This window comes from Halichoeres trimaculatus, unplaced genomic scaffold (genome assembly GCF_033239565.1).
Source record: "Halichoeres trimaculatus isolate MK-OKI-2021-1 unplaced genomic scaffold, fHalTri1.1 fHalTri1_scaffold_5, whole genome shotgun sequence".
NCBI lineage: Eukaryota > Metazoa > Chordata > Actinopteri > Labriformes > Labridae > Halichoeres > Halichoeres trimaculatus.
Window position 1 is genome coordinate 32,510,428 of NW_027437183.1, and position 21,471 is coordinate 32,531,898.

The 21,471-nt window shown below is 39.3% G+C and overlaps 2 protein-coding genes across 2 annotated transcripts in view; both read left to right on the top strand.

The window, feature by feature from the left end:
- Positions 1-11,739, top strand: part of LOC141789978 (breakpoint cluster region protein-like) — a 47,408-nt gene extending 35,669 nt beyond the window's left edge. The window contains exons 9-23 of the mRNA XM_074669593.1: positions 1,134-1,255; positions 1,484-1,649; positions 2,217-2,336; positions 2,488-2,563; positions 2,661-2,765; positions 2,858-2,932; positions 3,320-3,417; positions 3,583-3,714; positions 7,168-7,227; positions 8,262-8,371; positions 8,933-9,072; positions 9,198-9,332; positions 9,437-9,542; positions 10,108-10,267; positions 10,349-11,739. Of these exons, the coding sequence (XP_074525694.1) occupies positions 1,134-1,255; positions 1,484-1,649; positions 2,217-2,336; positions 2,488-2,563; positions 2,661-2,765; positions 2,858-2,932; positions 3,320-3,417; positions 3,583-3,714; positions 7,168-7,227; positions 8,262-8,371; positions 8,933-9,072; positions 9,198-9,332; positions 9,437-9,542; positions 10,108-10,267; positions 10,349-10,438 (1,695 nt within the window). The 3' untranslated portion in view covers positions 10,439-11,739. The remainder of the gene's footprint in view (positions 1-1,133; positions 1,256-1,483; positions 1,650-2,216; positions 2,337-2,487; positions 2,564-2,660; positions 2,766-2,857; positions 2,933-3,319; positions 3,418-3,582; positions 3,715-7,167; positions 7,228-8,261; positions 8,372-8,932; positions 9,073-9,197; positions 9,333-9,436; positions 9,543-10,107; positions 10,268-10,348) is intronic.
- Positions 11,740-13,394: 1,655 nt separating this feature from the next.
- The window catches only part of specc1la (sperm antigen with calponin homology and coiled-coil domains 1-like a), a 32,522-nt gene continuing 24,445 nt past the window's right edge, over positions 13,395-21,471 (top strand). Inside the window, exon 1 of the mRNA XM_074670080.1 lies at positions 13,395-13,598. The gene's annotated coding sequence lies outside the window, so the exon portion shown is untranslated. The remainder of the gene's footprint in view (positions 13,599-21,471) is intronic.

The window sequence follows — 21,471 nt, forward strand, 5'->3', positions numbered from 1 at the left end:
GTATGCTTACATCAACAGAGTTTGTTATCTCAGATGTGTTTAGGCGTTGTAGTATTTGCAAATCCAGGTGGGTTGGATGGTGGCCTGTAGACTGCAAAACGATGATATCTTATCTGGTGTTTTTGACTTATTTTAAGTAAAAAATGTCTTGTTGTACTTCATATAAGCCACACTCACCTGAGCAGTCCAGAAAAATGTTTTGTTTTAAGATATTTAGAGACTAAAATGAGATCTCAATTGCTTGTGACAAGTAAAGAAAATCTGCCAATAAAACAAGAAAGATTTGCTCAAAAGTTTCATAAAAACTTGAATAATGTCTCAATTAGAGTAACTTCTTTTAACTTGTTACATCAATTCAGACCTCATTTTAGTCTTTAAATAACTTGAAATAAAACATTTTTCTAGACTGCTCAGGTGAATGTGGCTCATATTAAGTCTAAAACACATTTTCTACTGAAAATTTAAAAAAAACACTTGATAAGATTTCTTTTTTTTGCAGTGTAGTAGTAACTGGTAAACAAATGGGGATTGGTATAATTTCAGGTTTTGGAGGTATCGCACAGATTGTATTTTACTGATGAATGCGAGATTATAACTATTTTATAACCTGTAATGAATGCACATACTGTTGTACTTGCAGTGACATGAAATGTGCTTTATAAGTACAGTTAAGTTAGATTACATTAATGTCAGTTTGTCACCATAGGTTTTATATAAGATCTTAGTTTGACAGTCCTGATGCTTTATTTCATCACTGAACACTGTAAAGATGTTTTTGGTCACCACAAGAATGATTCAGTGTTGTTTACTCCCTATAGGAGGATGCAGAGTTCTTGCATACCACAGGAAGTACAATAATTACAATAATTACAAGCATGCCCACACATCAGCTTCAAGTCATTGTGTCAGAAAGCCAAATATAAGCATCAGTGAAGAACAGATACTTTTATATGATGTTAGTGTTGAATCCATTCTCTCTCTGTGCTTTAAAAAAGTGTTTGAGCTTTGATCCAGCCTCAGACTTTCATAAAGACTGTCATTATGAAAACAAAGGTCACAGGGAGTGTATTTGATACTTATGACGGGTTTGTAGTTGAACTCTGATGACGTGATTTCTGGTTTCCTGTTGGCAGAACCGTCAGCTGCTGAGGGATCGCTTCATGGTGGAGCTGGTGGAAGGTTCCAGGAAACTCCGTCATGTCTTCCTCTTCACTGACCTGCTGCTCTGCACCAAGCTGAAGAAACAGACTGCCGGGTGAGTCCCTGTGGCTGTCTGGCTTCAGGTTAGGGATAAAGGCTTTGTATGTCACACCCCTGATAGATGGATGAGGATCAATCAGCTTGGAGAGACTTTAAACATCTTAACTGTCATTTTACTGAGCTGAAAATAGCAACTTCTCTCTGTGCTGTGAACATACTTCTTCAGGAAAGAAAATGACTATGATTGAAGACAAAATTAAATTAAAACATCTTCTCCAAACAGAAAAGCGCAGCAGTATGACTGTAAGTGGTACATCCCCCTGGCTGACCTGACGTTTCAGAACATCGAGGACTGTGAGTCCACGCCCATCCCTCTGGTCCAGGACGAGGAGATTGATGCTATGAAGATCAAAATCTCCCAAATCAAGAACGATATCCAAAGAGAGAAGGTGAGGTCAACACTCCGCATATATCCACAACTCAATATATAGTGCACAGTTTATGATGTTTTATTTTTTCCAGAGACTTGGAGGATAAACAAAACAAAATAAAATAAGATAAGATAAAATGGAATAATTTAAATTAAATTAAATTAAATTAAATTAAATTAAATTAAGTAAAATAAAATAAATGAAATAAATTCTCGACATTGGGGATGTTCAACATGTTTAAGACCAAGGACCCCCTTAATGATGGAGAATTCTGTGCCAAGACCCCTACTATTCATATACAAGCTATTCAAATTGACATTTTTATTTTAGACAAAAACATTGCTGACTGAAAGATGGCATTTTCAGCCTCTGTTTATCCATTAATGTGTGTTCAAAGACAGTTACATAAATAAAAATAGATTATTTGGGGACATTTGAAAATGTGAAAATTTGCCTTATTAACCGAAGATGTCACAGACCCCTTGCAGTACCTCCAGGGACCCCCTAGGGACCACGTACCCCCTGTTGAAGACCTCTGGTCCACATGTTGTTTGTAAAACTATGTTTTTTATGGGTTATCTGCAGAGAACCACCAAAGGAGTCAAAGCGATCGAGCGACTGAAGAAGAAGTTGTCAGAACAAGAGTCCATGCTGCTGCTAATGTCCCCAAACATGGCGTTCAGGGTGGCCAACAGGAATGGAAAGGTGAGTCAGAGGCAACAAAAATAATATTATACTTCCCAGTTTTAAACATTGTAGGGAAAACTCATTCAACATCTCAGTTTGGTCTTTGCTGCCCCCTGCTGTTGACAGGTGTGACACTACAGTCTCTCTGTGTCCTCTGAATTTCTTTCAGGGTTTCACCTTTCTCATCTCCTCTGACTATGAACGAGCCGAGTGGAGGGAGATCATCCGTGAGCAGCAGAAGAAGTGTAAGTTGTCAGTCATCTTTAATACATAAAGTGAAGTTATATATGTTTGTGTGTGATGTGTGTGTGACCTGTGTTTCCCCTCCTCTGTGGCCTCCAGGTTTTAAAAGCTTCTCCCTGACCTCACTGGAGCTGCAGATGCTCACTAACTCATGTGTGAAACTTCAGACTGTTCACTCCATCCCAATGACCATGAATAAAGAAGGTATTTGTGAGACGTATGGTACTTTTTTATTATTGTTTGTTTTCTTCCAGTTAATTTAACCTCAGTGTTTAATCTCTCCCCTCTCTGCTCAGATGATGAATCCCCGGGTTTATACGGCTTCCTAAACGTCATTGTGCACTCTGCATCAGGGCTGAAAAAGAGCTTAAGTAAGTGGCTTATTCTCTTGTTTTGGGTCTGAAATCCCTTCACTAATGATTCCAGAGGTTGCAGGGGGAGTCACGTCATCCTCTGTGTTAGTCCAGACTGATCTGCTGAGCCTGTCCCCTCTCTGCCGCTGTCAGATGGGTGGGCAGCTGCAGGGAAACAAGTGGGATTAAGCAGGAACACAGCGTACAAGCTGCTTCTACTATGTCTTTCAGATTACTGCTTCTTGAACTGTACTTAAACACTAAAACATGACTGAGAAAGAAACTTAAAGTGTGATGACACCAGAGAGACAGCTGGTAGGGCAGGATGTGGTTTCAGACTGATCAGACTGACGGGAATCTTTAGTTTCAGTTTTGTTCTGATCTAACGTCCTTTGTGCCCACTAGACCTGTACTGCTCCCTGGAGGTGGATTCCTTTGGCTACTTTGTCAACAAAGCCAAAACACGTGTGTACCGAGACTCTACAGAGCCCAACTGGAACGAGGTGAGAGTGCAGATCAGGGAGGGATTGGATGACGAGGATCTGAGACACTGTCTGTAAAAAATCCCTTTACAACCCATGAAATCTGTGCTCAGTGAATGAAATAAAAGTCTGCACTGTCCACACACACATGTTTAGTAATCTGCCTCTGTGCTTTTTCTGTACCAGGAGTTTGAGATTGAACTGGAGGGCTCTCAAACTCTAAGGCTTCTCTGCTACGACAAGTGCTGCAACAAAACCAAGCAGAGCAAAGAGAACGGAGAGATCACAGACAAGATCATGGCCAAAGGACAAATCAAGGTACCAGTGAAGCAGAGAGAGTATCAGAGTAATGCCTCTGAGCATGGCTGCTTTAAGGGAACTAGAGAAAAACTGGACCCTGAAATCTCAAACATATACATTTGTTAAACTGTTGGCGGAAGTGATGTAAACTTATTTTAAAGACTGTGATCCAGACATTCGATGACGTGAATGATACTTTCCCCATCTCAAGATAACTACTCAGAGGTTTCTGGTGATAGAATTAATGATGCTTTTACTATTCCTGCTTCAGTCAAACAAACTGGAAAAGGTGGTGCAGCAAATTAATGCAAAGCCTCAATGTTTTTAATGTAGTTGAAACCTGCAGAACACACAGGAGATCAAAACAAAAGGGGAGGTTATCATAAGATAAAAAGTCATGTGGATAGAAGAAAGAAATATCAGAGGAAAACAAATAGAAAAATAAAAAAAGATAATTATATAAAAAATGAATAAAATGTACAGGGAGAGCACCTTTTGGAAAAAGAAAAATGAAAGAACAGCCATGCAAGTGATCATTCATTATGTACTTAAAAACAATAATAAAAACATCCCTTGTGACCTCATATTGAGTTTAGGATAATTAAATTATTATCAAGAGCAGCATAAAGTTAGAAACATAAAAAAGAAGAGTAGGTTTTTTTCTGTGTCATTTACTCACATATTACAACATATTTCTCCCATCTACCATAAACAAAATATAATTTATCGATTTGTTAACAGAAACCCATCACCATGAAATAACAACCTCCTACATGTGATAACACTGACAACTTTTCCTGAGGCGAGGCAGCTTTACCAAATTCCGTACACATTAACTCAGTGTGCTTTAAATAAAAAGAACACATCAGCGGATCAGATTAAGCGTTAAAACATTAAATAGAAAATTTAAAAAAAAAAAATTAAAAAAGTAGGGTTAGGTTAGGGTTGGAATAAAGTTTAAGTTGGTAAAGTAAAAAAACTTAAAAGGCAAAAAAAAAAAAGACTTAAAATATGACTGCAAGTGTAGAATGATTAGCTTTACAAATATTGGCAGAGCATCAATGCAAATTAGTTAGCTTTAAAATGTTTTAGCAGTGTAATTTTTTTCCTCTGTTTTTTAATTTAAAAATGAATTGGTAACAAATTCCGTCTTGGATAAATTCCTCTATTATTATTTGCCTTTTATAAAACTAAGATAGAAGTATTTTTGCAGAAATTTTAAACCATCTTTCGTGCTAATGAAGAGAAAGTCAAATCCTTACAAATCTATGAAACATTTTCTGTCAGATGTGTGATCAGTCTGGGACACATCCTGATACGCTGGTGAACATTTTCATTATGATTAAGTATCATAAACTGTATATTGCACTAAAGCAGAGAAAAATAACATGAAATATTTTGTACGGACTTGGTTTGACTCTAAATATTCATTGCTGTGTAGAGGGATGGTGTATGCGGTCCCTCTCCTGACCTCACAGTGGTGCCTGAACTGCTGACTGACCACAGGACCTCTTCAGCTAATCCTGCCCTCTGGACCCTTCGCTGTTGAAAGAGAAATGAAGCATTTTGTTGCCTGTGGCTCGCTTTAACTTGACCGGGGCTCGTGTGTTGTGACAGAGGGTGGATTAGACCAAGGTTGGCCAAATGTAGCTGTTGGCACGGCGACAGAGTATGACAGAGGGCGACAGACACAGAGGGCTCTTAAATCAGGCTGAGCAGGGATTTATCCTTAGCTCAATACAAGCTGTGTTATCAAAGAGGTAACAGGCAGGAGAAAGGACACCTGTCAGGTATTTCATGAGCTGCATTGTCCTGCTGGCCTTTCTCCTGTCGCTGACTTGGCTTCATTAGTCGTATGGAGACTGCATATTGGAAGAGGAACAATAAAATGACTGTCTTAAAAGGAAAAGGAAATAAAAGAATATTTTAAGATAAGAATATTGAATCAGTTACTTATTAGATGTAAAGAAATCATTGCTGTATGAAAACAACAATTAAAAGTGTCTCAAAAGTGAGAATTATGTTGTGTGAGCCAGGGCTAGACCATGTGATCTTCTTTGTGAGAGATTATATTTGTAAAAATACGAATAAAACCCTCTGAAGCTCATGCTGAAGGTTATGTCGTGACCAGTTTTACTTTTTTGGGCGTAAGCTGGTGTGAATTACCATTAGAGGTCACATCTTACCAGTTGTTGTCCTGAGAGGATCTTCCTGAGGCACCCTGAGGTGCTTGAATACCAGGAAGCTGTGACAGTGGCAGGCGTGAGCGCGCTGGTAATGAGGGTAGGAGGGGATTCCAAGGAGTTAATCCCCCAAATCCATCTGAGAAGTAGAACAACAGAGAGGCAAGCATGCACGGTAACCTCCGTGGCTTTGTTCTTTTCAGGAGTCTCCCAAACAATGAAAGGATTTAGACTCCGACAATCCGACAATGCTGAGAAAATGACATCAAAAGAAGCTAGTGGGAGACTTCAAGATTCTTCAAGGCGATGTGACGAGGGCCTGGTTGTTCTGAGAAGAGGGATCTGCAGCTCCTCTTAGGCTCTTGTCAGTGCTGTGGTCTCATCAACAGAGATATTCAGTTTCTTGATCAGTCAGTGACAGAACCGGTTAGAAACCATGCCTGAAAGAATCAGTGAGAGTTATATCGCAGAGGAGAAGAGTGTGGATCAGGTTAAAAGAAGTACACGGGAAGAAAGAGACACGGCTCAATGGAAAACCCTGAGCAGAGGAGCCCGTCTGTGGGGGCGAGTCCGCAGTGGTCTGCTCAAGCCTAAGGTAAAGTGGATGGACGAGGAATGTTGTTTTGAAGGCTGCTTCAGAAACCTTTAGTAATAAAAACTGTTGTATTTAATTACTCTGGGTTATTTATGATGAGATATTGAATCAAGTTAAACTTCTGTTGGGATTTTTCTCTCATGAGAGTCAGACTCTTGGCGCTGAAGTGTGCCATGATGTATGGTTTATTTCTCCCATTAAGAGTATATAGTCATAGCTTTTTATAGCAGAGCCTGTAGTTTCACTGAGCAGATGATCACCTGCGTGAGACTCCTGGTGTCTTGTAGTGAGGGAAGTCAGCCATGTTGGACAGAGGTTGAGGAGGGTTGAGGTTATCACATTATTTACGGCTGATCTCTGAAGATAGAAGCTGGCCGTCCGGTATTAGTCAGAAGACTGACGTAGATCAGTGACATGAGATGACACTGCCTGACCAAATGGACTGTCTATGGGAGAGTGAGAGTGGTGACTGGGTTTAATGGGTTTCATTTACTCCTTTCTTTTGTATTCATAGAGGGACTGCACTGAAACCTCATATCAGTTCATAATACTGGGCTCACTTTCAGTTTGACGGTATAAAACAGTCATAAAGCTCGAATGAACTGAATATTTCCTGCTTTTAAACTGAAACAATTTCAGTCTGAAAATTCATAATGAAGTGAATTTTAAGCCTTTGATCTTTTATATTTTCAGCTGGATCCACAGGCGTTACAGAATAAAGACTGGCAGAGGACAGTCATCGCTATGAATGGGGTAAGTGTAGTGCTTTCTGTAGAAGCTTTACATGATTTACAGCTAAAAAAAAAACTATTTTTGTCTCACTGGTGTTTTAGAAACTAATATTACAGCCTCTGTCTGAAACGCTTCCTCTCAGCTGCTGTCTCTGTAAAGTGAGACCATGGTGTGACGACTTCATTATTTCAACAAGTCTCAAGAGAATCTCATGAAGATCCCATAAAAATCTCAGACTTTCCTTTTCTGTTCTCCCATATTTCAACATGACAACAGTATAAAGTAACAATGCTGGATGTTCAGATTGAACGTGCAGATTTCCAAACCTCTACATACTTGTATGTTGTTGAAATCTCTGAATCTGTCTGTGAACTGATCAAAACACTATGTTCTTAAAATGACACAAGATCTTCAAGTGACTTGCTGGAAAGATAAGGTCATTACATAAGGATCTCCTAACTGGTTTAGTACAGGTTAGAATGGGAGGCCTGGCAGCCCTCTAGAAGGCTGGCCAATCAGAGGGAAGGGGGTTTGTAGAGCAGATAGCCTTAAAGAGACAGCAGCTAAAACAAAGTTTTTCAGACAGAGGCTGAAACAAGTGTTTTTTAAAACACCAGTGAGAGAAAATAAGAATTAATGTTTTTTGCTGTAAATCATTTAAGGCTACTAAGGTGACCCCAGAGGGACAGAATAAAAGATGAAAAAAGCCCAATACCCACTCTTTAAGGTATTTTTGAAAAATGTACTTTATAGCTGCAAATGGGTACAAAAACAGTCACAACAGTATATTTTAAAGTGCCTCCAGTTTGTAGAATTTAATGCAACTTAAATGGATACAATCAGAAAAAGCACCCTGTTAAAATTTTCACAACAACTATCTTATATTAGCCAATGCCTCGCTATCAATGCAGCACTTGTTCTCATGTTAACCTCTGTCAGCACCCTGTTAATATCACATACACAGAGTCCACAACTAATCAAAAAATAAACACACTCGCTCATCTAACAAGAACACAAAGTCATCTTAAATAACAGGTTTGCTTTACTTGTTTCAGATCGAGGTGAAACTTTCCATGAAGTTCACCAGCAGGGAGTTCAGTCTGAAACGGATGCCGTCTCGGAAACACTCTGGTGTTTTTGGAGTGAAGATCAACGTGGTCACCAAGTGAGTTCATGACGTGTCTCTAGTGTTTGTGTTACCCATACTGTCAGACAACTTTCACACAGATGTTGCAGCTCCATTACATTTTAATTCATCATCTTTTTCATTATTCTTTTGTGTTGTTCTTAAAGCAACCAATAGGAGAGCTCTTACAGCTGTACATCACTGTAATCTAACTGTATTGTGTGGATCCTTTCAAACAATTTTGACTTTTCAGTTTGAAAAGTCTTTGTTTTGCTTATCACATCAACCATTCACCTGTGCCTTTAAACTCTGACAGTGAGACTGTGAGGGAGCATGTGCAATGTCTCCACATTAAAAGTTATGTCAGAATAAGCAGCTGTTTTTTTGGCTCCTAAGGTGCTTTTTAAGTTTGATTCAAAGTGGTCTCATTCTGTAAGAAGACATGAGCAGTAGGGAGTAAGGGAAATGAGGTATTTTATTGTCAAGTATTAATATCAACTGTGATTACAAAGTCCAAACTACCATAAATGTGGTTTCTTGTGAAAGACATGTTGGTTTTGAAGTTAGCGTTCAAAGTCTGTATGGTCTTGTCTCTGCCAGGAGAGAGCGCTCTAAGGTTCCCCTCATCGTGAGGCAGTGTGTGGAGGAGATAGAGCAAAGGGGGATGGAGGAGGTGGGAATCTATCGAGTGTCTGGCGTTGCAACGGACATCCAGACACTGAAGGCTTCTTTTGATTCAAGTGAGTTCATCATCATAACTGATCCAACAAATGTTGGGAATCAAGACACCTTAAAAAAAACTCTTGAGTGTTTTAATCCCAAATTGTGCATACCCTATTCTTCATCTTTACTGTTTTCTCCTCAGACAACAAAGATGTGTCGATCATGATGAGGGAGATGGACGTCAACGCCATTGCTGGAACACTGAAGCTGTATTTCCGTGAGCTCCCGGAGCCTCTTTTCACTGACGAGCTCTACCCCAACTTCACCGGAGGCATCGGTCAGTCACAGATTGTTTCTTTTTTCCAGTGGTTAAAAAGAAGTGCAGGAGATGTGTTTGCAGGTAGAGTCACCACCTCATTCATGTTGTCTGTTGTCCTGCAGCTCTGTCTGACAGTGTGGCCAAAGAGAGCTGCATGCTCAACCTGCTGCTGTCTCTACCCGAGCCCAACCTGGTGACCTTCCTCTTCCTGCTCGACCATCTGAAAAGGTAAAAGCTTCAAACTGACGATGATATTTGGATCAGGTGTGTTCATATTTATTGGTTTCCTACCTTGAAAAAGGAGATTATTCATGTTGTCATTCTGAAGTGATGAGGTGTGAGCAGAGAATCAGACCAAGTGGAGCAGAATGGGAATACTCATTGTACGAGCATTAAGAGATTATTGCTAACCAGTAGTAATGGATTATTGCACTGGTACTATTTCAAACTCTAAATACATGCCATTAACAAAGCTAAGTACTTAATGAAGAGATTAAATTAACACTTCATTAGTTAAAAGAATTAAAGGTTTCATTACTATGCATTGTATTAAATTGTAGTTCAATTCATGAATTTAAAGTTTTAGGACTTGTTATACTGCACAATGTTGTACCATTAAACATAGCTGTAACTTTCAATTGTAGCTAAAGTTTAACTTGGCAAAGGTTGTAAGAGCTAGCCCGCTGTTCACACAGAGTGAATCAGAGTTGAATGTTTCCTTTGGTTGCCTCAGACTGGGACTGTGGAGTTTAAATAAGACCAACTGTTGAATGAAATGTGTTTGCTTTTACAGGGTTGCTGAAAACGAGTGTGTCAACAAGATGTCTTTGCACAATCTGGCCACAGTCTTTGGCCCAACTCTGCTTCGGCCGTCTGAAAAAGACAGCAAACTCTCAAACAGCTCACAGCCTATCTCCATGAACGACAGCTGGTCTCTGGAAGTCATGTCTCAGGTGAATTTTTGGTCAGGATTTCTATGAGTTAGACACTCAAACGTTTCTGTTGATCTGACCAACTCTCCTGTGTGTTCGCAGGTTCAAGTCCTCCTCTACTTCCTCCAGCTGGAGGGTATCCCAGCACCTGACAGCAAACGTCAAAGCCTTCTCTTCTCCACTGAAGTATAGCACTTAAAGGCCTGTTCAAGTTCTGTTCAGAGGCAGAACGTCTGCTGCTTGTTGTCCTTGATGCTGCTGAGCAGCCTGAGCTGGAGATACCCAGCTTAGCCACAAGGTGGAACTGTAAACACATTGTAAAGTGGGAAGACCCATGAAGAGCTGTTTCTGATGAGAAGCGATGAGAAGTGATGAATATGTGTGTCCTGTTTACATCTGAACTTCATCTGCTGTGTCCAAAAAACAACAAAACAAACCCTCTTGATGCAAATTCAACTGATATCATTCCTGTAATAATTTATCTTAAAGTCCAAACAGCAGAAATGACTGTACCATCATTTTTCCTCTGCCCCTTCTGTCACTGTGCACATCACCCTTATGTAACCAGCAGGGGAGTTCTGCTGTATTCAGACTCTTAAGACTGTTTTTCTTTGGATGGATGACTGATGACTGATGAATGTTTGGTTGAATGGTCATATTTTGTCTGTTTATGTGTTTTTCTTTCCCAGAAATGTTTGACTTGGTTCAAAGCTTGCCTGTGCCAATGTTTCCCTGCTGATGACCAGTAGAACATTTCAGTTACCCTCATGTTTACACACTTTTAATTTTGTACAGAATTTAACATTAAGAGACTGAAACTGTAGTTTTTCAAACAGCAACATGCAGGCGTGTTGGCGTTTAAAGTGTTTTACCATCTGTTCTTTAAAATTGTATGATGTCCAGCTTCAGATCACAGGTTCCTCTGAGTCTGTCTTTTACGTAGATCTGAGCGCTTGTGGAGGGTTACACAAGAGTGAGCGGCAAATCATTCCAGGAAAAGGAGGGGCTGAATGCTTTGAAGGAATGTATACTGTGATGTGTGTTATTGTATTTTCACAGTTGTCTTTTGTCCATATCTCATGTTTTTCCTGTCCTTATTGTTTTTGAGTGGATTTGAATTTTTCTTTAAGTGCACCAGTGCGTGTGTGTGTTGCTCTCTGCATTCCTTATTTGTAGTCTACCTTCATAGGAGGAAACCACACTGCTGTAGAACAGAGAGCACCAGCAGATTATCGCAAATACCAAAACGTTTCCAAGTAACACGTTTGATGCTCAGTGACTCATATCTAAGTCAATTGGTCATTATATTCCTAGTATTAATTTCAAAGCCATGTGGAAATAAACTGTGCACCTAAAGTCATGCTTCTTTCCAAATCATCACCAGTATTAGCACAAACTCTGCAGGCTGATTTATGTCAAATAAGCAATAACTTTTGATTCTTAGGGCAAGAAATGACTAGATGGTCTTTTATGTATGATTTATGTAAATAAAAACTTGGTAACTTTATTCTTGAGTCTGTCATTTTTTAATGCCGGATACAGAAGTCTGAGTTTTAAAACAAGCACAATAAAAGTGTACGATTTAGTACAGCTCTGTTATACTTGTTGTACTACTTCTATCCAGGCATATAAATGTCTCCTTTCTCACTGTTAACTCTTGATGTTTTCTCTTGGTAGGTGGTTTTTCCAACACAAGGGTAACACGTTCTGGTCCTACACTGCAAAATCAGAAATCTCACCAAATGTTTGTCCTGTTATTTTTAGTAAAAAATGTCTTTTTTTTTTTTTTTAGGTAAAAACTGCTTTCCCTGACAAATCCAAAAATATGTCTCCAATTCAAATATTCAAAGAGAAAAATGGTGCCTGAATTGCTCGTAAAGCATAAAATGAAACTGGTATTGCGGGTCAAAAAAAAAAAAAAGTGCTTGTCAGGTTTCTTGAAATAATTTTAGACACTTTTTTATCTTTTAATATCTTGATAGAAGGCCTTATTCTTGACTTGTCAGGTGAAGGTGGCTCAAACTACATAGAATAAGACACTATCAAATGAAAATGGTAATATGGTAGCATCTAGCTATCCTATTTACTTCCTTGTCTTTTGTTAAACTTGACACACATGTACTTGTGTTAAGGGCTTTGGGGGACCAGGGTCATTGAGTGTTTTATGCAGCACCTGTGCATGCAATCATTTCCACTTATCACATCATTTTTTTACCTAATTTTTTAATTTAACCTTTATTTAACCAGGAAGAGAAAACTCATTGAGATTAAAAATCTCTTTTTCAAGAGTGTCCTGGCCAAGATAGGCAGCAGCACAATGTACAAAGTTTCTTACATTCACAAAAACAGCATTCCTCACAACATACATAGACCTGTAAAATAACTTTATGCACAATAATTTAAAGACGGGCTGGATTATCAAAGGAAGCAAGATCATCTGTCAACACATCTGTAGCCAGATGCCGCAGTATTTCCATCATTTAACAATCTCTTAAAAATGTCCAGTGAGACCAGCTCATTCAGTTTCAGGTCTTTTTGCAGCTCATTCCAAGCAGAAGGAGCAGCAAATTTAAAGGCCTTTTTTCCCTGCTCAGTTCGAACCTTAGGAACAGACAACACGAGAAAATTCTGGGACCGAAGATTATAAGACCCTGAAGTCCTTTGGTTGATGAAGGTCAGAAGATATGAAGGTAGTAGACCTAAAATCGCCTCATGGATGAGAGTGTGCCAATGCATAAGTCTATGAATAATGAAAAAAGAGAATAAGAATGTTGTAGTTAAGTATTCAAGAAGTAGTCACAGTAGTGTTACAAGACACTTCATATCTTTGCTTAATCCCCCCCAGTATTTTAATTTTACAATAAATCAAAGTTTCTAGGGACTTGGAGAGTATTAACTTTAAAAATACTCATTCTGACTCATAAGTCAGAAATTAAATAATTTAAGGAAAAAATGTGTTTTTGATCGATATGAGCCTATCCCTCTGATTTTGAGCAGTAGAAATGGGTGAAAGCTTGGTTGGACATAAGCTCTGCAGATACTTTGGCTCTGCTCCAGCAGTAAATTATGGACGATTATAACTCAATCACTTCATATTAAAACATCCCGAGGCTGTTCACTTGCCCTCACCCTTTTTAGATGGTGATGCTGAGATGATGCAACGAGAGGAGGGGGCAGAGGATCATCCAGCCGCTGCCAGCAGAGAAGAGGGGCTGACATCTGAAACCGATGCCGCTGCTGCTGCTGCTGCCTGCTGTCTCAAAGTGTGGATAGGCGGATTGATAGCGGCCACAGAATACCACAGACCGAACATGAATCAACCCATCAAACAGAAGAATTAGGCCAACCTCAGGTATGAATATTTTACTAGTTTATGACAGAGTGCTGTGTTTTTACCGGCTATGCTAACACTGGTCGTAGCATTGTTAGCATTATTAGCTTTTCCATTGTTTACTGACAGTTAAGGGGCGTAATTAGGCTAAAAAGAAACACACAAACGTATTATGAGGTTACAGTTTATCTGCATAGTCACTTTGTTCGATTAGTTTGTCTTTATAACCTGGCATTTATTGTTTGAACCCTTGAATCAGCTTGTGTGAAGCGATCAAGCTTGGTAATTAACTTGGACTTTTATTTTAAATAATTTCAAAATAAGTCTTCAGTGTGTTGTTGACATGATTGGTGTTGTACATTGTGATTTATTGACTTGAACTTACTGCATTAAAATAAGGTTTTTGAATGAAGCAAATTTTATGAAGGGGGCTTGAAAATCCCTTCTTTCTCCCCTTCACGTTTTTCCATCAGTTTGGTAACAACATGGATCTGGTCGTACTTTGACTCTGATCCGACGCTTACGTGTCTAGCGGGGCTTTTGTTTTGAAAGCGTAGGGTTAAATAGGAAGTAGAATAACTGACATTCCTTGCGTACCTGACGTTTGAGCTAACTGGCTAACAGGGGTATCTTACAGGTTTTAAGTTGTCATTAAGCCTCTGACGGACTTGTACTGAAGTTTTCCCACTCTAATACGTCAGTTAGTTGTCTGAACTGAAAGTGTTTTGGTGGCTGGGTGTATGGTAGATCAGCAGGACTGATATTCACTGTGTTATACGTTAGCCGTGGGGCTGTTGATGTGGGTGTAGCCAAGAACAATGTAAATTTGCCATCCCCCCGAGAAGAGTCACAGTGACCTGATGGTGCAGCCTGTCAGTGCTTTTTGGGTGGCCCCAATAACATAATACTACAGAGCCTTGGCCTGTGTGTGTATTTTTAGATGACCAGAAAAGGTCCCTCAACTCCCCAGAAAAGCATGAAAGTACAATATTGTTTTAACCCTCTCAATAAACCAGAACCCAAGACATTTGACGAATAAAAACATCTATCTTGCCTTTGAGTTGATGAAAAGGCATTTCAGGAGGGCGTTTCCTTTTCCAAAGCTTAACATTCTAGTTACATCTTTTAAGAATACACTGCAAAAATTGAAATCTAAATACAGGTTCATGTCTCCTTTTAAGTTCAAATAGTGTTTATTTCAAACCTAATTTGACTCATATTCACCTGACATGTCCAGAAAAATGTCCTATTTCAAAATGTAAGAAGACAAAAATTATGCCCGAATTGCTTGTAAAGAGTAAAAAGAGTATTTCAATGTGCTAGGAAAAGTTTACTTGTCAAGTTTCTTGTTTCTTGCTATGAGAATAATGTATTTCTAAAAGAAACTAAACCAGTAGTTTTTTATACCCTTGTGGCAGATTCAGTCAGTTTTTACAGTAAACAGAAAATGTTGTTTTAAAGAGAGACCAAGAACCAAACCCATAATTAGTTTTATTAATATGCAGATAGGATGCCCCACAACAGCATTAACATCCCACATACTTCAATTTCACAAAAACTAAAGAAATGTTAAACAATAATGCCATGGTGCCCAATGATATACAAGTACCTAAGAATATCTTATTTCCCTAAAGGGTAAAGTACAGTATAAATGTCATCAAAAAGCCCTGAAGCAGTGACACAGTGAAGGGAAGTGAAAATGAAATCTGTTAGAGGTGTATATCATTATTAAGCCTGTATTATAATGATTATATATGACTTAATCCAGGACAACAATACGCTTTTTTAATATTTTGCCACCCTCAGGGCCAGGAATGCAGCTTGTCCAGTGTGTGAATGGAGTCCTCACCAACAGATGCTGACTCACTTTAACAAAGGCACATTGATGCAATTATTGTCAAATGTTTGAAGGAGCAGAATATTTTATGACTCATCCTTCATTTGACTGAGAGTAAAAATAGCTTGTGGACTGTAAACCATGTTTGGAGGAAGTGATGCACATTTTGGGGACATACATCCCAGGGTTTGACAGTGAATGCTCTGTCAGGGAAAGACTGGTGCCTGCCTGTCCATGCTATCCACAAAGTCACCTTTGTAGACTTTTTTTTTCTTGTTTTTACTTGAGACGCCACTGCAGGAAGCTAATGTTATGGCAGGGAAGTGGCTCAGCACAGTCAAAGCTTGTAAAAAGAAGGGGAGCGGGGGAGACATATTAATGAGTGAGTCCTGCCCCCATACAGCCTTTGTATTAAGACCTCACTGGGCTGATTCTTCTCAATCAATCAATCAATCAGTCAGTGGACATGTAGCAAAGGTCATCTAAGGGCACTTTTTCTCCCAGGTCAGGACATGTTTTCAGAGAGTGCTTCTGCATCCTCTGTCTCAGTTTCGTTCTTTGTTCAGCTTTCTGTAAAAGAACACGACATCTGCTTGCTCCTTTGGTCAGTCTTGGATCGGCTCCATTGAATTCATTACCACTGTAATTTAACGCTGCAGCTCTGTTTCGTTTAAATCTTGACAAGTGTTGTTTGCTTCTCACCCTGTGAGAATCAGCTTACGTAGCACAAGAGGCTGCATGGCTGTGTGGAGTTGAGCTGTTATGCTTGTGTGAATATTTTAATGAAAACCTCCATCTTAAAGTGATATCTTGATGATATTTATTTTTTGTTTGCCTTTATTTAATTCACATTGACACAAGTATAAAAATAAAATAAATTTTAAAACAAATGAAAAGGAGCATAGTGCCAGCATTCCTTTTAGCTTAGCATTAATTCTTTTTTTACAGAATGACAACAAGCAAAGCAATCCCCAACTTAAATGCAAATACACATCAACAAAAGAAAAACAGAAGAAACAAAACCCATTCTTGATACAATTGCTCGTAATATTGCTTTTTTTAAATTTAATTAAATTTTTGTATTTTTTTTTTCAATTTCAGGTGCAAGCTTAAGAATATATTTCATCCCTGTGTTTTTTTAGTATACTGTTTTTGATACGTCTTTTGAAGATATTTAATGGTTTAATTTCTTCGTAGTCTCTGTCCAAAGTATTCCATAAAGGGACACCTTTAACTTTGATACTGGGTTCCTTGAGTACGGTTCTGAATCTTGTTTTTTTCTATATATTCAAATCATTTTAAAGTCAGGGTTGGCAGTCCTGAAAAACTAGCATAAATTTAAATGTAGCATCTCGTCAGGACTCCGCCTAGCCCCTCCTCCCCCTCCCCTTGGGGCTCCTTCAAAGCAACGCCCCTGCTCACATGCACGAGCGCCCCGCGTCCATGATTGTGAATGACTGAAAGACGGACTCAGTACATCATTTAACGTTTTGCACTACGTAGAGTCATGTCTCATTTAGAGGTAAGGAAACACCAAAACGTTAAAACATAAAGCTAAAAAACAAACTTGACTGAGTGAGTACTCACAACTGTCATGCTAGCATTATCCACTTTTATCTGTGACACGATATCAGGAGTAAAGCTACAAACAGTTTATAGTTCTACAGTTTCATTTAGCAGACGCTTTTGTCCACAGCGACGTACAACACAAGCAAGAATTCAGACAGAGGGAAAACCTAGTTAGTGCGACAACAGTGCTACAAGTTATTCGGCTGCAGGTGTTGCCATTTAGTGCAAGTTTGTTTTTGTTTTGCTTTTTTTTTTTTTTTTTTTTTTGGGTGGGGGGTTACAATTATCAACAAGCCAACAAACCACAATTAATTGCTGCAACAATATTGTTCAATCTTCAACAAAATTCAGTAATACTGCTAAAAAATCATAACAGCTGAGTCATAGACCCTCTGACTTATTCTCCCCCTGAGGGCAAAGAGGAGAAGGGTCAGATCAAGTATCTAAGTGTTCCCTGAACAGATAAGTTTTCAGACTTCTCTTTAAGTAGAAAGGGACTCTGTGGATCATATAGAGTTAGGTAATTCATTCACCATTTGGGCACAACAGAGGAGAAGAGTCTGGCTAGAGATTTGGAGCCGCGCTGGGCTGGGAGCACCAGGCGTCTTTCACAAGCAGAGCGTAGTGGGTGAGAGGGAGTGTATGCCTGGATGAGGGACCCCAGGTAGGCAGGAGCTGTTATTGTTAATGTTTTATAAGCCAGAAGAAGAGCTTTGAATTTGATTGGAGCTGCTACTGGAAGCCAGTGAAGAGAGATTAACAGCTGGGTGACGTGTGCTGTTTTGGGCTGGTTAAAGACCAGATGTGCTGCTGCATTTTGGGTAATCTGCAGAGGTTTAAATGTACACGCAGGAAGGCCTGCGAGGAGGGAATTGCAGTAGTCGATGCGTGATATCACAAGGGCCTGTACCAGAAGCTGCATGTCCTGTTGTGCCAGGTAAGGTCTGATCCTTCTGATGTTATAGAGGGCATATCCACAAGACCGTGAAATTGAGGCCACATGAACCTTAAAGGTCAGCTGGTTATTAATCATAACACCCAGATTTCTGGCAGAGTTTGTGGCACAAGTTGATTGGAATCAAGCAGGACATTAATCTGTAATTGAACCGAGGAACAAGCAGGAAGGACAATGAGCTCAGTTTTGGACAGATTTAGCTGAAGGTGGCGTTCCTTCATCCATGTGGAGATATCAGCCAGACACGCTGATATCCGAGCTGAGACAGTTGTGTCATCAGGAGGAAAAGACAGGAAGAGCTGAGTGTTGTCAGCATAGCAGTGGTAGGAGAAGCCATGAGAGCCGATCACTGCACCAAGAGAGGTGGTGTATAAGGAAAAGAGTAGGGGACCAAGCACTGAACCCTGGGGTACCCCTGTTGATAAGCCATGTGATTTAGACACTTCTATTTGCCATGACACTCTGAAGGATCTGTCTGTGAGGTAGGACTTGAACCACAACAGCACAGATCCTGAGATGCCAAGTTTAGAGACAAATAGTACATGCACATTTTCTCTAGGACTAGGATTGTTTTTTTGCTTGTCAGAGCCCCTGTGGTGAGAGTTTATTAGATTCCAATCCAGTCTTTCTTTTTTTGCTCTGTTTAGTCAGAGGAGCGGTTACCAATAAACTTATAGGTGCCTCTGAACAGATTTGCAGATTCTTCCTTTTCTGTCAGCTATTCATTCCTTAAGCTGTTAATTAAAATTTACATCTTAAACCTGATCTTTTTATTTCCCTCAGTTTCAGCCATGTTAATTTAAAACAGTTTACTGTATGAGCACCCAGTCCAACGGTGTGCACTCACTCAGAAAACAGTTTTCAGTATCACAGAAACAGCTTTGTTTCTTTGTGTTCAAGCAGCATGATTCTTTGCAGATGTTGGTTTAAACCTCAGTAGTGAAACAAAACAAAAAAGTAATTCAGACTACATTTTCCTAACATATCTAATGATCCTATGATGAGTTTATGAAGGATATCTGAATTTCAAAAAAGGTACGCAGCAAAGCTTTTCTGCAGCAGCTCTGCAGAGTGATGGGGTGAAATAAAAGACAGGAGCCTCTGCCTGGTTCAGCAGCACTTTTGGTCCCCAGGCTGTGATCCAACATCTATCCAACATCTATTCAGATCCTGTGAAAAGAGCAAGCAGCTCTCTCTGTTTCTGACATCTGCTTTGACACATTTAGCTGTTCATTGAAGTGTTGTGGAACGAACATGTCATGGAAACCTCTCTGCCAAACATTTCTGTGAAGCATCAATACATAAATACATAAATACACAGGCAGCGTGGAGTGGAGATAAGGAAACACAGATAAGGACTGGGCAAAGAGGTCAGGACTTATACTCCTCAGCAAACTGAGATCTGTTGACTGTTGAGTCTCCGTTGAAGGAGGATATTGAAGGAGATGCTGTGCAGCTGCAACACATTTTGAGTTCTTTGTTTCTTTGTGCCTGTAAGGTTTTTTAGACATGCCAAGCAGGACTGTGGGAGCTGTGGCACAGACACTCTGGAGGATCGCAAAACATCAAAAACTGAACACAAACATTTATTGCTCTGCTGTAGGCCTGTCACGATAATCAATAAATCGATTAACCGAATGATAAATAAAAACGTTCTCGGTGAGTTTGCCAGCCTCGATAAACTGACACGTGCATCCATGTTTGTTTTCCTCCTCTCTTTCCACCAAAGAGGCTGAATGAGAAGATGGCTCACTACGTCTATCTTTCCATCAGGGTGCATAGGTTCTATAGCGGATTTATAGCGGAGTGAGCATCTGTCAAAAATGCGATCTTTGGGGTGAAGACAGGGCTGCTCACGCGTACACACAGAGAGAGCTGAAGCGAGCTTCCTGAGGGGTAAGGAGGAAACACACGCTAATATGAGTGATGGCACGAAAGATACGGTTCTTAAGCCGCCTGCCACAGTCCCAGTGTGGGAATATTTTGTTTTTTATCAGAATGAACAAAGTGTGAGCTCATGAACACCAACGAGTTGATATGTCGCATTTGTTTGAAAATAGTGGCGACGAAGAAGAAGAAGAAGGGGAGGTGCAGCAGAGCCTTGTTCTTTGACAATCCGCTCTTACTGAGGCTTTTGGTCTGCAAAGTAAATAGAAATAAAAGCTCCAAATGGTGGGCACTCAAAGACAGCTACATTGCCAAAGAAATGCAGCCCTTCAATACGGTTGAAAGCCAGAAATATTCAAAATGTTTGACAGACAGTACGGACTGACTGGGTAAAAGGACATGTTACAAACAATTCAGGAACTGTATAAACTCCCTTTTATTTAGGCTAGAGTTTTTATTGTTGTTGTTTTTTTGGAGTTTCATTTTTTTCTTTAGAGACAGGGTCTATGTTTTATTGTTTTTAATTAGTATTAATTATTTTCATTGACATGTATTTTTTTCTAAAAGAGAGTCCATTTAATTTTCATTGTATTTTTTTCTCTTTATTGTTTGTTAAATTTATTTTATTTTTTTGTTTAATTTATTTAATTTAAAAGATCCTGACCTTTTAGTTACAGTTAAATACTCTGAAGAAATTAAAGTTTCTTGCTTTTGATATGGTGTACTTACTTTATTATCCCATTTATCATAATTACATCAATGAAAAAATGGGAAAAAAATCAAAATAATATCGACGATAATATCCTTTATCAGCAATAATATTTTTGAAAATTATCGTCTAGCAAAATTTGTTATCGTGACAGGCCTACGGTAAGGTTTTTTAGACATGCCAAGCAGGACTATGGGAGCTGTGGCACAGACACACATCACAAACTGTGCACAAACATTTATTGCTCTGCTGCAAAAATGGTTTAAGCCAACCTGTCAGCATATGAAGCTGAGGCCACAGTAACATGTAGAGAAAACTCTTCAGACATGAGAACATGTTCTTGCAGCATGTCCAGGACATAAAGCTGCCAAATAAGGTAAACCCTGCAGGGGTGGAGATGAACACAAGAGGCAGCCACGTGTTGACCCGACTGAAACTGACAGAGAGAAAATGACTTTTGGATAAATGTTGTTAAAGGATTGCACAAATACAAAGACGATTGGTTACAAAATATACTTCTAGAGATTGGAAGTGTAGTGTGTGTCTGTAAAAATAAACAAGGTCTACCTTTTCATTACAGAGCTACAGAGCTGTAGTCTGAACAGCTGAGCCACATTAGATGCCTTCTCCTCAGCATGAGGCAGGGAAGCTTTGTTTGCCAGCTGCTTTTTGGAAACCATCACACAACTATCTGTATTCAGGTTGTACAAAATATAAACTGTTCTGGATGTGAAAACAGACAAAAATGTTTGTAACATGTTATTTTTAGCAAAGATTTAATCATTAGCAACTTGAGAAATTATCATCTTAACCGACCTGCTCAAAATTATTGTTCATAACCCTGAGGATTTGTATTCCAGGGTACAAAACCTCCAGACTTCTCAGAATCTACGTCACTAAAATTCAAGGTTAATCCTTTAGAAATTATAAGCTAGTT